At 39.5% G+C, this 22,851-nt stretch overlaps 1 protein-coding gene across 1 annotated transcript in view; it reads left to right on the top strand.

Annotated features, from left to right (window-relative positions):
* Positions 1-530: 530 nt before the first annotated feature.
* Positions 531-22,851, top strand: part of RBM44 (RNA binding motif protein 44) — a 57,241-nt gene continuing 34,920 nt past the window's right edge. Inside the window, exons 1-3 of the mRNA XM_063428730.1 lie at positions 531-569; positions 15,375-15,672; positions 16,436-16,461. Of these exons, the coding sequence (XP_063284800.1) occupies positions 15,406-15,672; positions 16,436-16,461 (293 nt within the window). The 5' untranslated portion in view covers positions 531-569; positions 15,375-15,405. The remainder of the gene's footprint in view (positions 570-15,374; positions 15,673-16,435; positions 16,462-22,851) is intronic.

Here is a 22,851-nt window from a genome sequence, read left to right as displayed (position 1 = left end):
CCAACATGTTTACGTAACTTGTGTCTTTGCTGCTTGGGTAAACCTCATCCCATATATAATGGATTCTCATGGATGATAACTACATTAACATTCTTCAGAATAATTTTAATCTGCGCGGTCACGGTCCACGAGGTCCCTTACCCCGGTTGCTAATGCCTGATAGACGTACAAAGGAATCTAGGTAGAAGAAAAACCTATTTCCTGCTAGTTTCCTCCACTTAACTGGGGATTTCCTGTGTGAGGAGCAAGAAGAAGATAGGAGTCTTTCTTGGTTTGGTTCTAAATCTCCAGGTTTGGGCATGTGTTTACTAGAAGTTATGGGTACTCATGAAATGTAACTGTAAATGTTTTGGTTTTTTTGGGGGGGGGGGGGGGGTGAGAGGGATTAGAAGTTTTACTTTTATGTCATGTTACAGGTGTAATGTAAGGGACTATATGGTTTACAGAATGGTGTTGATGGGTGATTTTCTTGTATTCTAACAGTGTATTTTCTGTAAATATATATACATTGTTTTTCTTTCGTAGGCATTTGTAAATTCTAGAGAATGCTATAAAGATCAGTCGAAAGGGTAAGTGCGTTTTGTTTTAATTGTTTGTTTTTCATGCATATAAAAAAAAGTTTTAAATATGTGTACCTGAATGTACCTGCTTGATTTGCAGATACTAGTCAAAAAAATAAATAAATATCCTGAGGAAAGTCCTGATATGTCAAGTACTGCCAAGCCTTAACAGCAAGCCAGTAACCAACCTCATGCTCATGATTTGCATTAACAATGAAACAGATGTCCATGAGTGGTTCAATGGCTTTGCATCTTTTCCTAAGTAGTGTTTCAAAGCTGTTGTATATTGCAAACACAAACTCAAAGGAATCCATGTTTAAAATGGAATGAGGCACAGATGTGATTCTTTCTTGAACTAATTTGCATATGCGCACCCGGAATCCTTTGCGGTAGTAACATCACTGCAAATTTGTGATTTCTGTGAGAAAAGCAAGGCTTGTGGAGAGCAAAAAACAGGGCGCAAGAGAATACTGAGAATGGGCAGCAGCTGAAATAGCCTGCCCTTCGGTGGGTACCCGCTCAGTTCTCAAGCTGGTTTAAGCTCATCTTGTGCCATTACCGAGAGAACATCTCTGAAACATCCACCCATACGGGCAGTCCAGATCCAAAATGCCAGCAAGTTCCCTCTGCACGAGAGATACAGCAACCCCAGACGATCGTTTCAGCCTTGTTGGGCATCATCAGTGAGGCATAGCTGATCTCTCTCTCTAGGCACCATGAGCAAGGGGTCCACGTCTGGATTACCCTTTAAACTTGTGGAGAGCAAAGAGAATACTGAGAACAGGCAGCAGCTGAATAGCCTGCCCTTCGGTGGGTACTAGCTCAGTTCTCAAGCTGGTTTTTCATCTTGTGCCATTACAGAGAGCAAAATACTCTTGCGACCTGTTTTTTGCTCTCCATAACTCTTATGGCTTGACTGGTGTGCAGATATTTGTTTATGTATAACCAAGATGGCTGCACTCACCTGAACATGCATACATTAATGTTTGCTGCTGGGGCCAAAATATACAAAACACAATCCAGCGCACACGCTTATTCACTAAACAATTATTTCAAATCTTAGAGATTGTAATAGTTTTATTTTAAAACACTTCACCTAGGCAAAAAAAAATTGGTTTACTTACATTATATGAACATATATTGCATTAGCCTGCCACAACGTCAATATATATGTAACGGAGCTCCCTGTACCCCAGCTGGGTACCTCCGCCAAGGACTGATTCTCAGCTGGGACAGGGGACAAACTTCAGCACTCCTTTCCCCAGTCGTCGTGACTTGACTGGGGTCCTGGAGCCACTCTGTCCTGGAGCCAAATGGGGGAGCACGCTCTATCCACTCCCAGGCACTGGACGACAATCCTTCACGCTGGAACAGTGATTAGCCCTCTCCCATCCATGTGACCAGACAACACATAGTTCTGGGTGTACAAGCTGGAATGTTTTAATCTCGCCAGATGGCCTGCTTTTATACAGTTAAGAAACAAACAAGCCCATAACACTCCGACACAAAACAGTTTAACCCCTCCCTCTGGACCTGAGAGGAGACTAGTTACAAGCAAACATCTAACATACTCCTCCCCTGTTCCTGAGAGATATTCAGGAACTGTACAAAACTCAATTATCTCCAGGAACAAAAAAAAACACATTTCACAGACACCCCCAAAAGTACCTTTAAATTAGATGAAAACCCCACAAGTCACAACCTCTGGTAGCCCCGATTTGGGTGACCAACATATCCAGAAATCATCCATATCGGTTCAGGATTTTCATGGAAGTCATAATTTCGCCAACCGTGTACACGGTCCTATGACCAAAACAGTTCCATGAAATCGGTGCTAACGGTCGGTCAAGTTCGGTAGTTTTTAAAAACGAACTAGCACCAAACGGAATCCATAGTTCTACTATGGAGCTTGTTCACCTTGTTTGTGGGAACGTTTCCACCGAACAGTGCCCTTCTAAGTCGTATACAAATAAACGCAGGCGATGATGGAAGTCCAGCGGTGTTCGGGAGCTTCCGTGTCAGATTTTAGTTTCAGGATATCAATGCCCAAACACGTCTGCCTGCGTTCACGGGAACAAGTGGGCCGCCACCTTGTGGTCGTTCATTTGAAATGCAGCCACCCAGACTACCAATTAGAACACTGCGGTGTAACCAGTAACAAGGTGTCAATTGGGCTTAACAAGCTCCCGGGTGGTCTCTGGTTTGTGCGGTTTTTCGGTTCCTTAATGTGGTGGAGGGTGTGTGCATCTGGAGCCTGAAGGCCAGAAACAACTGGTGGCACTGCCCCCCTGCCGACCAGCCCCCCAAAAACCCTTGTGGGGTATTGCCACGGATACCCTGCGCATTGAGCTTTGGGCTTTTATTAAGGGATGTGAACACGTTTGTTTGTGTTCCGTGACGTGTTTGTTAAATTACTTCATGAACGGTTTACCGAATAATTTTCCTCATGCCTGTGGGCCCAATTCTTTGGCCCCGAGGTCCACCAATTTTCCATCAGTTCGGAATAAGTATTACCGGCGTCTCTCAGAAGAGAGGGCAACATTTGTGTTTGCTAGAAAGCAAAAACATCTCTGGACCCACTCACGAATATCGGAAACCCATTCGCACTCATTGGCTGCTGTAAAGCCTTAGTGTGTGCCTCATCTGCTAGAGTCTTAACGCGGACAAGCTGCCCGATTGCATAGAGGAGCTTATCCTGGGCTCCCTTAAACCCTTTCTAGACCCCTTTCCTTGGGTCTCTTCCCTCTTGTTCCATGAAGGCCAGCATCATCTGATCAAATTCTGGGATATATGCAAACCTATCTGGGAGTGAAGGTCTGGGGCACTCTGATCTCAGCCGCTTGCGGACCACTTTGTCCAGTGTTTTTATATTTCCAGAAATGCATAATTTTTAAGGAGATGAGGCGGTGGTGTCCAATCTCCCGAGCGTGGGCGTATACTGTTTTTCGGGTCAAACATGCATTGGCCCGTGGTGTCAAAAAGAGCTCGCCTTCCGGCTACTAAGAAAGCGGCTCTTCATCCAGGTTTCCCACATGCTGGGGCTCACCCAGAAAGGTCGCCTTAATAAAGGAGTTGGGACTTCGAGTCCCATAATCAGAATAGGAATCTTCTGCTTTCCAATCATCGAGAATAGATAGTGATGGTGGGACATCCTCGTCCGAGGAAGTGTCATAAGTCAGAGGGTTTATCGGCAATGTGCGTTTTCCTTTCTTTACCCATAGCAGGTTTTGACTTTGACCCTTCGTCTTTCCAATGGCACTTAGCAGGGCGGCCCTGCTCCTTGGAAGAGGAGTCGGACTCTGCGGACATCTCTGTTGGGTGCGTTTAATGTGCACTTTGGTTGCGTCTTGAGTGTTTGGCAACGCCTTGGCTAGGGCCTTCTCCACAGATGGGGCTACTGCCACGTTAAGTAATGCCTGGAGGTCTGAGAGCATCTGTGAGTCTTCCATCATTAACACTCCGTATACTTGGGGCTCACCCAAAAAAGATTTGGAAGAATTGGTAGCAGGGAATTCAAGGGGGGTATGGTGGTTGAGCATGCGACCCACAGTAATATATGTAGTGGTAACACTGGGGCTCACCCACGTTAATAGAGGCTGCAAGTACATCTCCACTCGACAGCGCAGTATATGGGGGCTCATCCCAAGCCGGGTTAATAGGTAGGAACCTAAACCACCCCCTAGGTTAGTATTAACCTGCAACAGGTCCCTGTTGCAGGCAAGATGAACAGAAACCAATTTCTGCACAGATTCCACACTTGAATTCAGAGCACAGAAAAAAAGACTATCCTGATTAACTCCTAACAACCAACAAGGTTTAAAATGTAGATCAAAGATGGCCGTGAAAAAACCTGCGAAATGTGTTTGCAGCAAATCTGTCAAACGGTCACTTGAAATAAAGCGGACAGAATAGTAATGTAGGGAAAAAACAAACACAGAAAAACTTGCGAACAAGTATGTTCACGAAACCAACAACCCAAAGGGAAATTACAGTATGCGGAAGGATGTGTGTTCAGGAGTAGAACGACCCAAAGGTCGTACCAGGAAGGAATACAAACCACCAAACACCTATTGGTTTTGAATACGCGTTCGGTAATTTGAGGGTGGAAAACAGACATTTTGCGAACGCAAGATCTCGTGCAAACCGTGAATGCCTGACCGAAATTACAAACCGCCGAACGCACATAGATATACGCGTTTGGTAGATTGAAAACAAGAGAATAGGCGACCGCGAGTGCACGAATGCGTGCAAACGCAAAAGCCTGATAGACGGGAAGTCTCAACGCCACACTCCCCCCCCTTAAGGAGCACGTGTGATGGCGGAAGAGTGCCTGTGGAGTGGCGAGCATAGGCACAAGAAGAAACTGGGTAATGGGGTACCAGAAAGAGGAGGGATAGTGTGAGGAGCTGCACAAACAATCCCCAAAGTCCATACCACTCCAAATAATAATAACCAGCGCCCCCACATCAGATAAACTCTTAACATAAATACATATACAGTATGAAAAAAATTGAAGCCGAGCTTGTAATCCCAAACATACTGCAACCATCTTTGTCCTCTTTGGTTTGTGTCTGTCTGAGCATAGTGAGGCCATACTGTGACATTTCCCTCTACTAGGGCTTGCATGCTCTCCATTCATAGTATAATGCAGTTCACTGGAGAGGTCTCTATTCACACACTAGGAATGAATGAAAGATGAATATGGTTACTCTGTCTACTTAGTTGTTTGTTCTTATAGTTCTGGTATAGAATCATTTATAGACCTAATTCTTGCAATTGTTTTAAAATTCAAGTTACTAGCCAGTAAGACTCGATTTAAATCACGATTTTTTTAAATGTAAAGACTCGTTATTGCTCATTTGTCATAATCTTTAATATTTGCACTCAGATGAAGATTTCATATTTATAATATTTTTTTCTAATTAATTTAAGTTCTATCGAAACTGACTTTGTTATGTATCATTAGAAAGACCTAGATAGTACGCAAATTATTGCAAGGTGAACTGTCTCCAGTTCGATTTGTTAACCATCAATCAAAATAATCCTCACCAGTATTGTCTCATGGGGTTTATTGTGCTAGCAAAAATGGTAAAGTCAATGTGTCTTTCTCAAGCCATAATTTCAACATACAAGGTATTGCATATGTGGTTACTTGCAATATACAAACAATCTGATGTCCACATCACCTTTGCTGTTATTAAAAGGTTTAACTTTCTTAACTGTTATTCAATAATATCACAATTACAACATTTTACAATTTAGTATCCAAAAAACATTGCCACATAACTAATCTCTATGTTATGCTTAATACCCTTTGGACTATAAAGTATCTTAAATGAGAGAGCTATATTTACTATAAGGAGAAAACTATATTTTAAGAATTGTTATAATTCGGAAACAATCCAGAATTATTGTGGGGGCGCAGCCTAACTACTGAAGGAGACGGTTGCATGGCCTCTGAGCTCTGGAACACCAGAGGACAGAAACCTTACAAAGCAGACACCCTACGCTGAGAAAAAGCCCAGGGTGATCCTAACACCTACCACATGAGCTGCAAGACAAAAAATCAAAAACCTGACCGGCATGGGATGGGTATTGACGATTAATGGCGGCAGGCCCATGGGCCTGGAAGCCCAAGATGGTGTCCTTCCACGGTGGCTGCTCAGACTTCTCCCATGGGGCATCGGATGAAGCAGAAGGAGACCTACTCCAGCACTGGTGTTGCGAACTGCGGCCTGTGCGACACCCGTACTGCAGACAGCAGACTCCGCACCAGTGCCACTGGCAGCTATCAATGAGCTCCTGTCAGACTTCCGTAAGAAAATCTCAGCAGGTGTGGCCACGATACGCAAGGACTCGCGGTGCCTGACTGGCCGCCTTGGTGTAGTAGAAAGTAATTTGAAAAAAAATACACAGCACATAACCGCTGCAACAGGCTGTCAGAGCTGCAGTAGCAGAACCTAACCCTTGAACATCCCAGGAGGATACGAGAAGGCTGAAAAATATAAAATCAATGGGGTCTCCTAGAATGTACCTCCATGTATACTGCCACACTTCATCCGTGCTAACTCCGAAACAGGCCAAGGCGTTGATATTTGAGGGAATATTCTAAATCCCAAAACCTGGCAAAGCACTGCATTTGGCATCAGGAGACCTGGTGATACAATTTCAGAGCCACAAAGATAAAGCGGCAGTCGTCTTACAGCTTCAAATAAATGTGATTGGCATTGTACGCAGATCTCTCCAGTGGAACTCTGGCCTGGTGGCGTTCTCCCCGAGCATTTACTTGCCCCCCCCCTACGTGCAAAGAACATTGGCTATCGCTGGAGCCAAGCCCGCACTCTGCTAGTCTCACTGGGAGACACTATCATCACCATTCATGACTTGCAGGAAGTCGCAAAGAAGTTACAGGCTCTGGGTCTTCCTCCTGATTCACTTGGCCCATCCATACAGACTGCAAGACACTTGAACCTTCATGGCTAGGACCCTGCGGCCACCCACAAATTCGTGCCTAGACCAACCACTTTGAACTCTTCTGCCATAGCCATGACTTGACTCTGTTGGGCTTGGTTGAATGTTGCATAGCGCATGACTTTCTGTAATTTACTTTAGGTTACCTCTATTCAAATTCTCAATATAGTGACATGATATACCATGACAATACCAGACTGTTATCCACATAACCTCCCTCCACGCCTCAGGGTAAATCAGGTTAATAAGGTGAACGCTTTATGACCAGCACAGTGAGAATACCACCAACCTTTTCAGCTAGAGGGATCTTCCATGATACTGAAGCTTACCGCCAAACTCCCTGATCAATTGGTTCTATTATCCTGTCATTACTTTAACTCTTTAGTTTCTCTTTTCTGCACACTTCATGACCTTTTTGACTGGAGATAACACAGTGCAAGCAATACAGCTCACTGCAGACCCCTCAACACACGACCTCCCCATTAGTGGATGCCACCTACACACATATATGCAATCTCCTTGCTCTGACTATACAATCAACGATAAGGCCAGTAGACACTCTGAGGAGGATATAGGCTGAGAAAAGCAAGACTTACAGGAGGCACACCATGGTGAGAAAGTGGGTTGGGTTGTTGAGGTAATGTGCATTTGTTTACTCAGGGATATCCACTTATTTACTCTCAACAAAACATCAACTGATCGTTATATAATCCTATAAGAATAGTCAGTTGCTAAGCCTAACCTTGTTGGCTCCAAACAATTGTCTTCATAAGTCTGATGAAACGCTGGCAACAGCTGTTGTGTCATTGCAAGCTAATATGGAACGTATTCTCTATGCACAAAAAAATAAAGAATTTAAAATAAATGATTTTTAGCCTTTCAATGTTTCTGTGATTGTTTAATCTGTTTTGTTTAGTGCTTGATATTGAAAAGGTTAATGTTAACACTTGCTCTCTGTCAGGCATTCAGATGGAAGCAAAACTTATTCATAGACCCACAATTCAAACCACTTGAATTATCACTTGAAATTTCATGGAACAGTCATAGCAATAAACCCAAGCCCTTTACAGCTGCAGTGTGCCCTAAGGGGAGGGGGAAAAGACAGTTAAATTTTTTGTTTGATATTGTCCTGCAGAGTAGCTCCACTAAAACTACTTTACGCTCGTGGAACCAAATATACTTCAATGCACCTCTGTGGTTTTCCCCAAATACTGATATCACATATTTAGTCTTTCATTAGAAATAGCATAGGCTAAAACCATAAACGAACGTGAGTATGTAAACACTCCAAATAATAAATCATTACCAAATTAGAGCTGCACTCCAGAGAACAGCAACTGCCAATAACAATAGATGATACTATGTGAATAATCACATGTATAAACGTGTCAATGATGACTGATTCAATCAGAACTGATTCCTCCAAGATCGTTTGAAGGGGTATATCGTCACAATTAGATCAATATAATATCAAATGACCAGATAAATATTTACTGAGCTTATATCAAACTGAAGGTAAACAAAATAAAATCCGCTTTAGCATAGATAATAGGACATAAACGGACCCAATGGATACAAAAATATACAATATAAATAAATGTGTCACATCAACAGTAACAATGTCCAAAATAACGTCAAAGACCACCTTCAGTGTGTAACGATTGGACTGAAGGTGTGCACACGTGAAAAAACAGAAAATATATCCAAAGGTCACATAAAATATGTAAAGGACCAGAATATGAAGGGTGTATCAAAGATGCCCAAATACATCCACTTACCCAGGGGGAGGGAGCTCTTAAACCCGCCAAACAACCAGGTCTAAGCTAAGGGTGCCCTGTTCGCTTGATCTTCGTGTAAGGTAAGAGGAGCACACCAAACTACCCACCACGAGATAGGGTGTATGCCAGTCACAGCAGTTGCCGAGAATCACTCCCGGATCGTAAAGCTAGCCGAGCTGGAGATGCAGTAAAAATGGGGAGCAGTGTCTCTACGCGTTTCGTCCCCTGTAGGGGACTTTTTCAAGACTGAAATCTGCTCACCTCTAAATTGGTATATATATACCCTCACTGAAATAGATAATGATAATGACATAATCAATTCAATAAAATTTCATATGGGGCATATAGCCTAACAAATGCATTGATAAAAAATAAAAAAATCAATAATAAAATAAAAACAGCCAAACATAACTAATGTATCATTGAATGTAAAAATTCAATGTGGCAAATAGCCTAACCCATACATGTATATATGTATGTATGTATGTATGTGTATATATGTATATGTGTAAACACCAGCGATCAACTGGATGATGATGACCTCCTCAATCAGAGTGTGTTATGGGGTACATAACCTGATAGATGTATTTGGATATATATAGTGTAAATAAAACCCGACAACAAATCACACTCATAATCTTAACCCCTTAAGACTGGAGGGCGTACTATTACGTCCTTTTTAAAGCGGCTCTAAACGCCGCAGGGCGTAATAGTACGCCCTCCGTTTTTTTTTCACTTAGCCGGTCGCCGGCGATCGCGGTTGGGGGGACTCCCAGGGAGCCCCCCGCGGCACGTCTGCCCTCTTAAGCCCTGTTTTACTCGGGAGACTTTGCTGAACACAAATATTAGTGTTTCAAAACAGTAAAATGTATTACAACGATGATATCGCCAGTAAAAGTGACATTTTTCGCATTTTTCACGCACAAACAGCACTTTCACGGACGATATTATTGCTGCAATACTTTTTACTGTTTTAAAACACAAATATTTGTGTTCGGCGAAGTCTCCCGAGTACAACAGTACCCCTCATGTACAGGTTTTATGGTGTTTTCAAAAGTTACAGCGTCAAATATAAGGCTTGTGTTTCATTTTTTTCACATTAAAATTCGCCAGATTGCATACGTTGCCTTTGTGACCCAATGGTAGCCCAAGAATGAAAATTACCCCTATGATGGCATACCATTTGCAATAGTAGACAACCCAAGGTATTGCAAATGGGGTATGTCCAGTCTTTTTTAGTAGCCACTCAGTCACAAACACTGGCCAAAATTTTGTTTGTGACCAAATGGTTACTAAAAAAGACTGGACATACCCCATTTACAATACCTTGGGTTGTCTACTATTGCAAATGGTATGCCATTATGGGTGTAAATTTTATTCCTGGGCTACTATACAGTCTCAAAGGCAACGTAACCAATCTGACGAATTTCAATTTAAAATGTAACACGCTATATTTGACCCTGTAACTTCCCAAAACACCATAAAACCTGTACATAGGGGATACTGTTTTACACGGGAGACTTTGCTGAATACAAATGTGTATTTTATTGCAGTAAAAGCAAACAGTATTATGATATTGACCGTTAAAATGTCATGTAGAATTAAAAAAAAATCTTATTTTCTCCCATTTTTTTCATATTAAATTAGGTTTCATAGCTAAATATTTGATATTAAATGAAAGTCCTGTTTCCCCTGAATAAAATGATATATAATAAGGGGGGGGTGCATTTAATATGAAAGAGGTGAATTACGGTTGGACAGACATATAGCGCAAATGCCAGGTTTTGTTTACATTTTGTTTCGTTCACAACTTGTACATTTGGCTGCGGTCTTAAGGGGTTAACATGAGTCATATATACCCACAATAACAACATTTTAATAATAACTTTATAGATAGAAAGATTAGGTTATTCTTTTTGCGGGGCAGGTTGCCTATAGAGTGTGTATTTATATTTAAACAATAAAAATTATATAGAAATTAAGAAAAGAGATGCACCCAAAGATAAGACCAGTCCTTCCACCAATAAAACAATAGTCCTCCATACGGAGAGGATATTTAAAAAACGGATTAGTATTGTATTGGCATATTATTTTCTGTAGACATAAATATCCCTTGTCCTGCCAACATAATGAATTTATGGTGGATCTCATTGGCCAAACATCAATTCTTTGTGTCTGGATGTCAATCAAAGAGAGGATCTGGGAAAGATCATAGAGCAATAATAAATACATTGGATCAAATATCTCAAATACTTCACACATCTCCCTTCTACAAGAACTCTGACAAAACTGTCGGGAGCATTTGTCAGAGAGGCTTAACACAAAGCAATAAACCTCAATAGGAGCTCACTCATTGATTCCCTCACTGAGGACAGTCTGATTATACCATCTTCTACATCGGTTAAATATAGGGAGATTGTATACTTACTGGAAAATCAAATCCCGAGAAGAATGAAGGAGTCTCAGTATTAGTACCAAGGATGTCACCCTAAACAAAGGTCCCATATTTACTACTATATTCAATAAGGCATTTGATCAGATCCTTTCTATTCTTCAAAAACACTGGCCGATCCTATTATTGGACTCTTGGCTGAAGTTTAGTATCCCTAGAACACCTAGAGTGACTGTTATTAAAAAGAAAAACCTGAAGAATCTGGTAGCTCCTTCTAAACACACTCCAATATAGAACCTCACAATACCTCGATGTCCCTTGGAGTTGGGAACTTCAAATGTGGTTCAACACGATGTCTAACGTGTCAGTTCATATGTCACGGGAAATCTGACTTTAACTCATCCTCCAATAATGATATCTATAGAGTACACTCAAGGATCACATGTAACACCTCATATGTGGTCTACTTGCTGATGTGTTCATGTGGACTTTTGTATGTAGGTCAGACCTCTAGATCACTGAAAACCAGATTTAGGGAGCACAGATTGGCGATTTTGAACCATGATAGGAAATATCCGGTGGCCAGATACTTCCAAATGACTCATGAGAGCAACCCTGCACATATATCAGTCTTGGGCATTGAACATATTTCAGAGAAGATTAATAATAGAAAACTGTTACAGTGGAAACCAGGTGGATCTTCCAACTTAACACACTCAACCCCTATGGGTTAAATGAGGAACTGGAGCACATTGTTTACATTTCTATTTTTCTATACAATTGCATGTCTGGTCTGCCTTGATTATAAACAAAGTCTCTCCTCTTGATTTGTAATAGGGATTTCTTTTTATTTTAGAATTTACTGCTCTATTTTTAACATACGATTCATTAGGCTATATCTGGTGATGCTTCAGATGGCTCCATGTGATTGAGTTTTGAAGTGGGGAATGGGTGAGTGTGATGTATGTGCTTACCAGGGGATCTCCTCTCATACAAATGCTCCCGACAGTTTTGTCAGAGTTCTTGTAGTAGGGAGATGTGTGACGTATTTGAGATATTTGATCCAATGTATTTGATTGCTCTATGATCTTTCCCAGATCCTCTTTGACATCCAGACACATAATGTATGTTTGACCCATGAGATCGACCATAAATTAATTGGTTATGTTGGCAGGACAAGGGATATTTATGTCTACAGAAAATAATATGCCGATGCAATACTAATCCGGTTTTTAATATCCTCTCCTTCTGTATTTTAAGGAGGACTATCATTTTATTGGTGGTAGGACTGTGATCTTATCTTTGGGTGCATCTCTTTACTTAATTTCTATATAATTTTTATTGTTTAAATATAATAAATTGTAAAAATTAGTGCAGACCAGCACACCGTTGCCTCGGTGGTTCTGAAGCGACAGAATATCCAAGATAATTTATGTGAATAGATTTTATATATATAATGCGCATAGTTAAAAGATGGAGGAATACCACAGTTACAATTAACCGCCCCACATTACCTGTCCTCCGTAAAACTGCATCTAATTACGCTTATTACTCTTTATATAATAGACTCTCCCACCTGCCCTAGTGCAATATTTAGGCCGTTACAAGGCTTTGAGCCATGCATTTACGGTGAAAAGAAATTACTCTGATTTGGCTGACTGATCGCTCCATTTAGCAACACGACACGAGAGGGCACCGCAGTACACTGCTCCACGAGGCGTCTCAAGCACAGTCCAAACCCATAAGTATGAATGTCATGTTAAAGCTTTAAACGTTTAAATCTTGGAAGCTGTCTATATTATATAACTACTGGTGAATTAACTTTGCAACTATAGCAACTCGAGTTACTGATTTATATCCTTTCGCACTTGACTTTGTTCTACATCTTTATTGAATGTGCATTGTATTTTTCAGGAGTCGCTTAAAACAAAAAATGTGCATTGTATTTCTATGGCATGTCACACAGCAATGATGTTTACTGTTATATAGCGGGTGCCTGCTGTTGGGGCATGGCACACGTACATGTGAATGTTACCCTTCTATATGCACTCAAAAATAAAGAATTAAAAAAAAAATAAAAAAAAAAAATAAATATATATATATATATATATATATATATATATATATATATATATAAAATAAATTCACACTCTATAAGCAACATGCCCCGCATAAAGAATAACCTAATCTTTCTATCTATAAAGTTATTAAAATGTCGTAATTGTGGGTATAGGACTCATGTTAAAGGACTGCTATAGTGCCAGGAAAACACTTGTTTTCCTGGCTCTATAGGGTCCTTGTGTCACTCTCAGGGCCCCCCTCCCGCCGGGCTCTAGGTTGCGGAAGGGGTTAATCCCTTACCTTTTTTCGAGAGCCCGGTGCTGGGTAATCTCCTCCTCCTTTCCCCGTCATCGGTTGAATGCGCCGGCAAGAGCCGCGCGCGCATTCAGTCCATAGGAAAGCATTTTCAATGCTTTCGTATGGACGCTGGCGTCTTCTCACTGTGAAAATCACAGTGAGAAGCGCGGAAGCGCCTCTAGCAGGTGTCAATGAGACAGCCACTAGTGGCTGGATTAACCCTAAAGTAAACCTAGCAGTTTCCCTGAAACTGCTATGTTTACAACAGAAAGGGTTAATCCTAGATGGACCTTGCACCCAGACCACTTCACTAAGCTAAGTGGTCTGGGTGCCTATAGTGGTCCTTTACGATTATGAGTGTGATTTGTTGTCGGGTTTTATTTACACTATATATATCCAAATACATCTATCAGGTTATATACCCCATAACACACTATATATATATATATATATATATGTGTGTATATATATATATAATATGTGTATATATATATATAATATGTGTATATATATAATATGTGTATATATATATATATGTATATATGTATGGGTTAGGCTATTTGCCACATTTAATTTTTACAATCAATGATACATTAGTTATGTTTGGCTGTTTTTATTTTATTATTGATTTTTTTATTTTTTATCAATGCATTTGTTAGGCTATATGCCCCATATGAAATTTTATTGAATTGATTATGTCATTACCATTATCTATTTCAGTGAGGGTATATATACCAATTTAGAGGTGAGCAGATTTCAGTCTTGAAAAAGTCCCCTACAGGGGATGAAACGCGTAGAGACACTGCTCCCCGTTTTTACTGCATCTCCAGCTCGGCTTGCTTTACGATCCGGGAGTGATTCTCGGCAACTGCTGTGACTGGCATACACCCTATCTCGTGGTGGGTAGTTTGGTGTGCTCCTCTTACCTTACATGAAGATCAAGCGAACAGGGTAAGTTGCTCTGGCTTACCCCCTTGGGGATATGTTCCACTGCAGCAACCTTAGCTTAGACCTGGTTGTTTGGCGGGTTTAAGAGCTCCCCCCCCCCCGGTAAGTGGATGTATTGGGCATCTCTGATACACCCTTCATATTCTGGTCCTTTACATATTTTATGTGACCTTTGGATATATTTTCTGTTTTTTCACGTGTGCACACCTTCAGTCCAAACGTTACACACTGCCATCAGTGTAGGATGCCCCCCACTGTGGTCTTTGACGTTATTCTGGATATTATTGCTACTGTTGATGTGACAGATTTATTTATATTGTATACTTTTGTATCCATATTATCTATGGTAAAGCGGATTTTATTTTGTTTACCTTTAGTTTATATACGCTCAATAAATATTTATCTAGTCATTTGATATTATATTGATCTAATTGTGACGATATACCCATTTTAAACGATCCTGGAGGGATCAGTTCTGATTGAATCAGTCATCATTGACACGTTTATACATGATTATTCACATAGTATCATCTATTGTTATTGGCAGTTGCTGTTCTCTGGAGTCTCATTTGGTAATGATTTTTTATTTGGAGCGCTCACATACTCACGTTCGTTTATAGTACATATTTAGTGATTCATTTGCTCATTTGTATGTGACGCAGCCCTCCCATAGATTTATTGTCTGTTCCATATTCAGTTACCTTTTATTTTTGATTTGTAGGCTAAAACCATGAAGGGAGTGATGGATGCTCCTTCGAATATGTTTATGGACTCTGCTTAATGACTAAATTCAGAATCAGATTAGCTGTTGTAAAGAATTGATTCATTTGATCTTGACTGATTGCATGTGTTCATTTCCTTGTGCAGACACATAGACGATTCAACGCTCTCTAAAGCAATGACCCAGAGAGCTATGAAGGCAGAACTTCAACTTCTGAACACTCAACTTTGGCTTTGCCAGCAGATGTGTTGGAAAAATCACCAAAAGACCATGGAAAAGCAATGTGTCCTTGGCATCCCCAAAGTACTTGAGGAGCAGCCTGAAACTTCACCAAGATTCAACTTGCAGTCTGCACTGGCTGAATTAGAAGAGAAGTATAAGGAAAATAAGGAACTCATTTTGTCTGGAGTACCATTAGATAAAATACCACCTCTATCTACACAAGTGAGATTGAGCTATCTTCATTTTTCTCTTAGGAGCACTCACTTTAATGCTATACACTTTTTGTATATTAACACTACTCTTTGTAAAGGCTATGTTATCTGTTTTTTTTTTCTCCTTTAATTTGTTGAAGAAATGTCTAGTTTTAATGGATATCATTACACTGTTCTGCACGACCCTCCTCATGTAACTATTTTCTGGCATAGTGCAGTAAAATGATTGCTTCTTTAGAAGGAAATTCTAACCACTGCAGCCTGCTTCTCTACGGTAGTTATCGTGACAGGTTACTCTAGATTGGGGGCAAGGCACTCCTAGAATTATAACCACTACACACTTTTACTTCCTTGTTTAAGGTCTGGTTTGTCTGTCCAGCATGTGCACAAGTTGCAAATATCTTACACAGCAAATAAAAAATAAAAAATATTTTTGCATCTGAGAGTCAGAGGGTAGCTTACAGCAAAGTTTTTGAGTTTTAAACTACTCTAAGCAGGCAGACTAGGTGCAACATACTCTCTGCATGATATTTTCTATGAAGCGAAGTTGTAAAGCTGCTTAGGGTGTCCTTATGCTCTTCTGCAAATGAAGCCCACACTCATTACCTATACCTTCATTCATTCATAGAATTGTTCTCCGATATGACCATGTCTTTGTCAGTGAAATGTAATAATAACTTTACCTTTCTCTTTTTTTTTTTTCCTTACCCTATGCACATAAAATGGAATCCTTTTCCTCTATTGAGTTTGTCTTTTGTGCTTCTCTATTGCAGCTTTCAAAGATTGACTGCTTGGAAGAGTAAGTATGTATGGTTTTTTTTTGTGTGCAACTTTTAGTTGTTAAGTTTAAATTGCACGTTGTAGCAGTGTTACATTTGTTTAACTATATTAGCTTAATGATTGATTATGATATTCAGTGCTTAAGATTTTTTATCTGGTGTTTGGATTAGGAATCTAGTTGTTAGGCTTTGGATATTTTTACAAATACAGAAATTTGATTAATAAAACCTATTGAAATAATTATGTTTTGGCACTCTTTTCACACATTGTTTTAGTGCATAACTTTGACTATTCTGATCTTTAAAGTCTGCATTAATGTAGTAATTTCAATTAATTTAATTTCCAGCACTCCATCTTCACCTACAGTGTTACCAGGGATTGGGTTTTATTTTGTACAAATGTAAAGTGTGTGCCACAGCCTGTTAAGCTGTTGGGTAACCACTGTAGTACTCCACTGAATTAGCATAAGCAGGTTTGGTCGGTAAGGTAGTGATATTTTTTTTTTTTTTTGGTTGTGCAATAGTTTGACAAGCAGACTTATTGTTATGCCATTACATAGTGTAGAATACAAGCATTCACATGGTGTATCTTTGTGGCATATAGAAAAAAAAACTGCACTTTTTTTTGTTTTGTTGAAAAGGTAACATACAAGTAGGAACATGTTATGTCAGACATTGAGATGAAAACAGGTACATTAGGGACCTATTAACCCCTTAAGTCCGGCGGACGTATATTTACGTCCTTTTAAAAGCGGCTCTAAACGCCGCAGGACGTAAATATACGCCCGCCGTTTTTTGTTTTTTTTACTTACCCGGTCGCCGGCGGTCCCACGCCGGCGATCGCGGTTGGGGGGACTCCCAGGGAGCCCCCCCGCGGCAGATCTTCCTCCTCCGGTCATGTGAGAGTGAGGTCCTTGCGAGGACCTCACAATCACATGGCCGGTATAGCTGGCTCAGGCATTGCCAGCAGGGGGACCAACTGTAATGACAGTTGGTCCCCCTGCTGGCTGGAAATAAAATTAAAATTAATTAAATAAGTGTAAAAAAAATATATATATACTTAGATCATATATATATGTTATATGATCTAAGTATATATATATATATATACACATACACATATACATACACACACATACACCGTCTAGGTGTATTTTAATATTAATATATATATATATATATATATATATATATATATATATATATATATCAAATTACACGTAGACTGATACTGATTAAATATATATATAATTATTGTTATATATATATTTATAAATAATATAAAAAAAAAAAATTTGTAAATACGTAAAAAAAAATAAAAATTATTAAAAATAAAATATTAAAAAATATATAGATGTGTTTTATTTCGTTCTAACTGTATTGTGATATTAATATATATATTTATATCAAAATACACGTAGAACAAAATAATATATATATCTATATACATAAATATATACGTATATATCACTATATATACCTATATATAAATAAAAATATTTTAAAAAATATATATACGTATATATACACATATGTATATATATATACATATATTAATTCTACACATATATTTATGTAATAATTTTACATAATTAGGTATCCTAATTAATTACAATTAGCGGGACCTGCCTGACAACCCATGCCGAAAGTATAAGGAATTTAATTTGCTAGCACTATATTTATCCCTATAACTTTCCAAGACACCATAAAACCTGTACATGGGGGGGGTACTGTTTTACTCGGGAGACTTTGCTGAACACAAATATTAGTGTTTCAAAACAGTAAAATGTATTACAACGATGATATCGCCAGTAAAAGTGACATTTTTTGCATTTTTCACGCACAAACAGCACTTACACGGACGATATTACTGCTGCAATACTTTTTACTGTTTTGAAACACAAATATTTGTGTTCAGCGAAGTCTCCCGAGTACAACAGTACCCCTCATGTACAGGTTTTATGGTGTTTTCAAAAATTACAGTGTCAAATATAAGGCTTGTGTTTCATTTTTTTCACATTAAAATTCGCCAGATTGCTTACGTTGCCTTTATGACCCTATGGTAGCCCAAGAATGAAAATTACCCCTATGATGGCATACTATTTGCAATAGTAGACAACCCAAGATATTGCAAATGGGGTATGTCCAGTCATTTTTAGTAGCCACTTCATCACAAACACTGGACAAAATTGGCGTTTTTTGCATTTTTCACACACAATTTAACAAATACTAACGCTAACTTTGGCCAGTGTTTGTGACCAAATGGCTACTAAAAAAGACTGGACATACCCCATTTGCAATACCTTGGGTCGTCTACTATTGCAAATGGTATGCCATTATGGGTGTAAATTTATTTCCTGGGCTACTATACAGTCTCAAAGGCAACGTAACCAATCTGACGAATTTCAATTTCAAATGTAACACGCTATATTTGACCCTGTAACTTCCCAAAACACCATAAAACCTGTACATAGGGGGTACTGTTTTACACGTGAGACTTTGCTGAATACAAATCTGTGTATTTTATTGCAGTAAAAGCAAACAGTATTATGACATTGACAGTTAAAATGTCATGTAGAACAAACAAAATAAAAAAAATCTTTTTTTCTCCCATGTTTTTCATATTAAATTATGTTTCATAGCTAAATATTTGATATTAAATGAAAGCCCTGTTTCCCCTGAATAAAATGATATATAATAAGGGGGGTGCATTTAATATGAAAGAGGTGAATTACGGTTTGACAGACATATAGTGCAAATGCCAGGTTTTGTTTACATTTTGTTTCGTTTACAACTTGTACATTTGGCTGCGGTGTTTAGGGGTTAATTCGTCTGCATAGGCAATCTAAATAAGTCCCCCTTTATCTTCTTATAAAAGACATCTTAACGTGTCCTGTGATATCCCGCACAAAGACATTAGCAGCAAATCCTTTAAGACTTGAGGCGGGTCCTCCGCACATCCCATAGATGCTCAATTAGATTGACATCTGGGCAATTGGAGGCTAAGGCAACACCTTGAGCTTTTTGTCATGTTCTTCAAACCATTCCTGAACATTTTCCAGGGTGCATTATCCTGCTAAAAGAGGCCACTGCCATCAGGGTGTACCACTGCCATGAAGGGGTGTATGTGGTCTGCAACAATCTCTAGGCAGGGGGTACTTGTCATAGTAACATCCACATAAATGCCAGGACACAGGGATTCCCAGCAAAAAATTACCCAGATCATAACACTGCCTTCTTCCCATAGTGCATCCTGCTGCCATCTTTTCCTCAGGTAAACGACCCACATGCATTTTGCCCTCCACTTGATCTAAAAGAAAACCGCATTCACCAGACCAGGCAGCCTACTTATATTGCTCCATGATACAGTTCCTAATTCTTACATCCCCATATGTCCAGCGATGGACATAAGTCATCATGGGCACTCTGACTGGTCTGCGGCTACACAGCAAATCCGCGATGCACTGCGTGTTGTCACACCTTTCATCTAGACCAATTTATTTTAGTTTGAACACTAACCTATTGTTTGGAACTGTATTGAACGCCTTGTCAAAATCCAAGTAGATCAAATCTTCTGCAACACCCTGATCTATACTTCTACTGACTTCATTGTAGAATGCAATTAAGTTCGACTTTTTTTTTTTTTCTTCTTCTTAAAACCATGCTGATTTTTTTTTTTTTCTAATAAAAATGTTCTTCCCAATAAATTCCTGAATATTATGACTTGGTAACCATTCAAAAACTTTCCCAGCCACAGAAGTTAACCTCCCAGATCTATAATTTCCAGGCATTGATTTAAAACACTTTTTGAATATAGGAACCAAATCTGCCTTCCTCCAATCCTCTGGTACAATTCCTGAAAAAAAGATTAAAAACAGAGGTTCAGTTTTTTCCACACTTCGCTCCTTAAGTACTCATGGGTAAATACCATTAGGCCCTTGCGCTTTGTTTTAGTTCTTTAGTTGCTGTAGCATCTTGTCTTGAGTAATCCAGTCATATGTGTTCTGCAAGTTCTTTTGCAGCAATGATTTGCATATCGCTTTCCATAGGTTCCTCCTTAATATATACAGAGTAAAATGTTTTATTTAAAATGTCTGCCTTTTCCTGGTCTTAATTAACGAACACTTCCCATCTCTAAAGGTGTTTTTTTTAACAGGATCAAAAACCCGAATCCCTGTGCTGAACTACTAGTCCCTTTTATCACAATTTATGTCCATGTAATTAAAGGGACTCCAGAGTCACCAAAACCACTACAGCTTAATGTAGTTGTTCTGGTAAATATAGTCACTCCCGGAAGTCATTTTCATGTAAACACTGTCTTTTCAAGAGGTCATACCATTTTTTGGGGACTTTTTGGTTATAGAAGTTATTTGGCAATTATATTGCATACTGCTGAGCAACAGTTTGCATAGTACTCAAGGAACACTGTAGGGTCAGGAACACAAACGTGTTTTCCTGACTCTCTAGTGTTAAAATAATTATTTAGCCCCCTGGGCCCCCTTAAATAAGTAGGCTACTTACATTTCTTCCAGCGCCGCGCATGTCCGTTGGCCCCGTCCCCAATTTTTCTGCTTGCTTAGATCATCCCAATTTGCAATCTCAGACAATCTAATGCTTTACTATAGGAAAGCATTGGATCGGCTGAGATAAATTCTTATGATCTCAGCCAAGGAGATGGGGGCAGAGCCAAATACCCCACTGGCCTCCTCAAAGAGATGCTTTGAATCCTCTATGGCAGGGGTTCTCAACCTCAAGAGTCTAAGGTGTTTTTTTCCCCCTTTTTCTAAACACCTTAGACACACCCAGGTAATCCCCAAATCCTGGACTGGTAGGGGTCTTGAGGACTGTGTTTGAGAACCCCTGCTCTATGGGGAAAGTTCAGCATCTCCATGCAGCACTGACCCAGCAATAACCTCGAGTGGCCATCTGAGAAGGTAGCACTGCCTTTTCTCTTTAATCACCAGAACTACATTAAGCTGTAGTTGCTCAGGTGACTATAGTGTCCCTTTTAAGGATATTTTGTTTAGTATTGGAGACAATATTGCAGATTATTGAGTGCTTTATACAATGATGCTGCTTATTACTAGGGGCATTTAATTACTGGTGAAAAATTTCCCTTTCATTTGTTTCTGTAAATTTGATAACAGGTGTTTTTTCAAAAAATTATGAAAGCTACATATAAAGTATAAACCATTTATATTTTACAATTTATTTATATTGGTACCTAATTGGGTCATTGCCACAGAATATGCGTGTTTAATTTTCCATCAATCTACTATTTACTGGTTCAAATCCAGATAGGAGACTATAACTATGACTACATGTGCTTTGTTTGATTTTAAATTACATGAAAATTACAACATTCTTATTCCTCTCAAACTTTTTAATCACTTTAATTTCCACCTTCTCTTAATTTTTTGGATCTCTTAGTTGATATAATTTCTTATATTATAGATATAATAACTGACATAATTTCTTCGCACTCATTTTTCCTTAAAGGGACACTCCAGGCACCCAGATCACTTCTGCCCATTGGAGTGGTCTGGGTGCCAACTCCCTCTACCCTTAACCCTGCAAGTGTAATTATTGCAGTTTTTTATAAACTGCAATAATTACCTTGCAGGGTTAACTCCACCTCTAGTGGCTGTCTAGAGGGCACTTCCTGGTCCATAGCACAGAAAACCTGTGCTAGAGCATCGCTGGACGTCCTCACGCTGTGTGAAGACCTCCAGCGTCGCTCACTTCCCCATAGGAAAGCATTTTCAATGCTTTCCTATGGAGACCTCTAATGTGCATGTGCGGCATTGCCGGGATCAGTCTCGCCCACCGGCCGACGTAATGAAGAGGAGGAATGGTGGAAACCCGAAACCACCGCCGATAGACATCGGCGGGGTCTCAGGTAAGTGACTGAATGGGTTTTCACCCCTTAAGCAACCGGGGATTGGGAGGTGGGAGGGAGAGGGCACCTGCAGTGCCAGGAAAACTGATTGTTTTCCTGACACTGGAGAGTCCCTTTAAGGCTATGTTAACTTAAATGCTTATTTCTGTTTATTAAAGCAACATTCCAAACACCATAACAACTGCAGTGTGCTGTATTGTTTATGGTGTCCGGTCATCTGGCATTGTAAGTCGTCAAATCATTTTAGAACAGTAACTCCTGACTGCCTATTACTCCTACCAGAAGTTTCTCTTAGCCCTCCTGAGCTAGACAGATAGAGAGTGATTGGCCAAAAACCATCTAAAAGGACAGAACATGGGGTAACCCTAATGATATTAATAGGAAACAAAAATCTGTCCTTGAAAGTATATGTTAATATACGTTATGATAGAGAAAAAGCAGTTAAAAGAGTATCCTTTATTAGATAAAAAAAAAAAACAACTTAAACCATATACCGTATATACTCGAGTAT

This window comes from Pelobates fuscus, chromosome 8, assembly GCF_036172605.1.
Source record: "Pelobates fuscus isolate aPelFus1 chromosome 8, aPelFus1.pri, whole genome shotgun sequence".
Lineage (NCBI taxonomy): Eukaryota > Metazoa > Chordata > Amphibia > Anura > Pelobatidae > Pelobates > Pelobates fuscus.
This window is presented reverse-complemented; position numbering and strand designations above follow the sequence as displayed.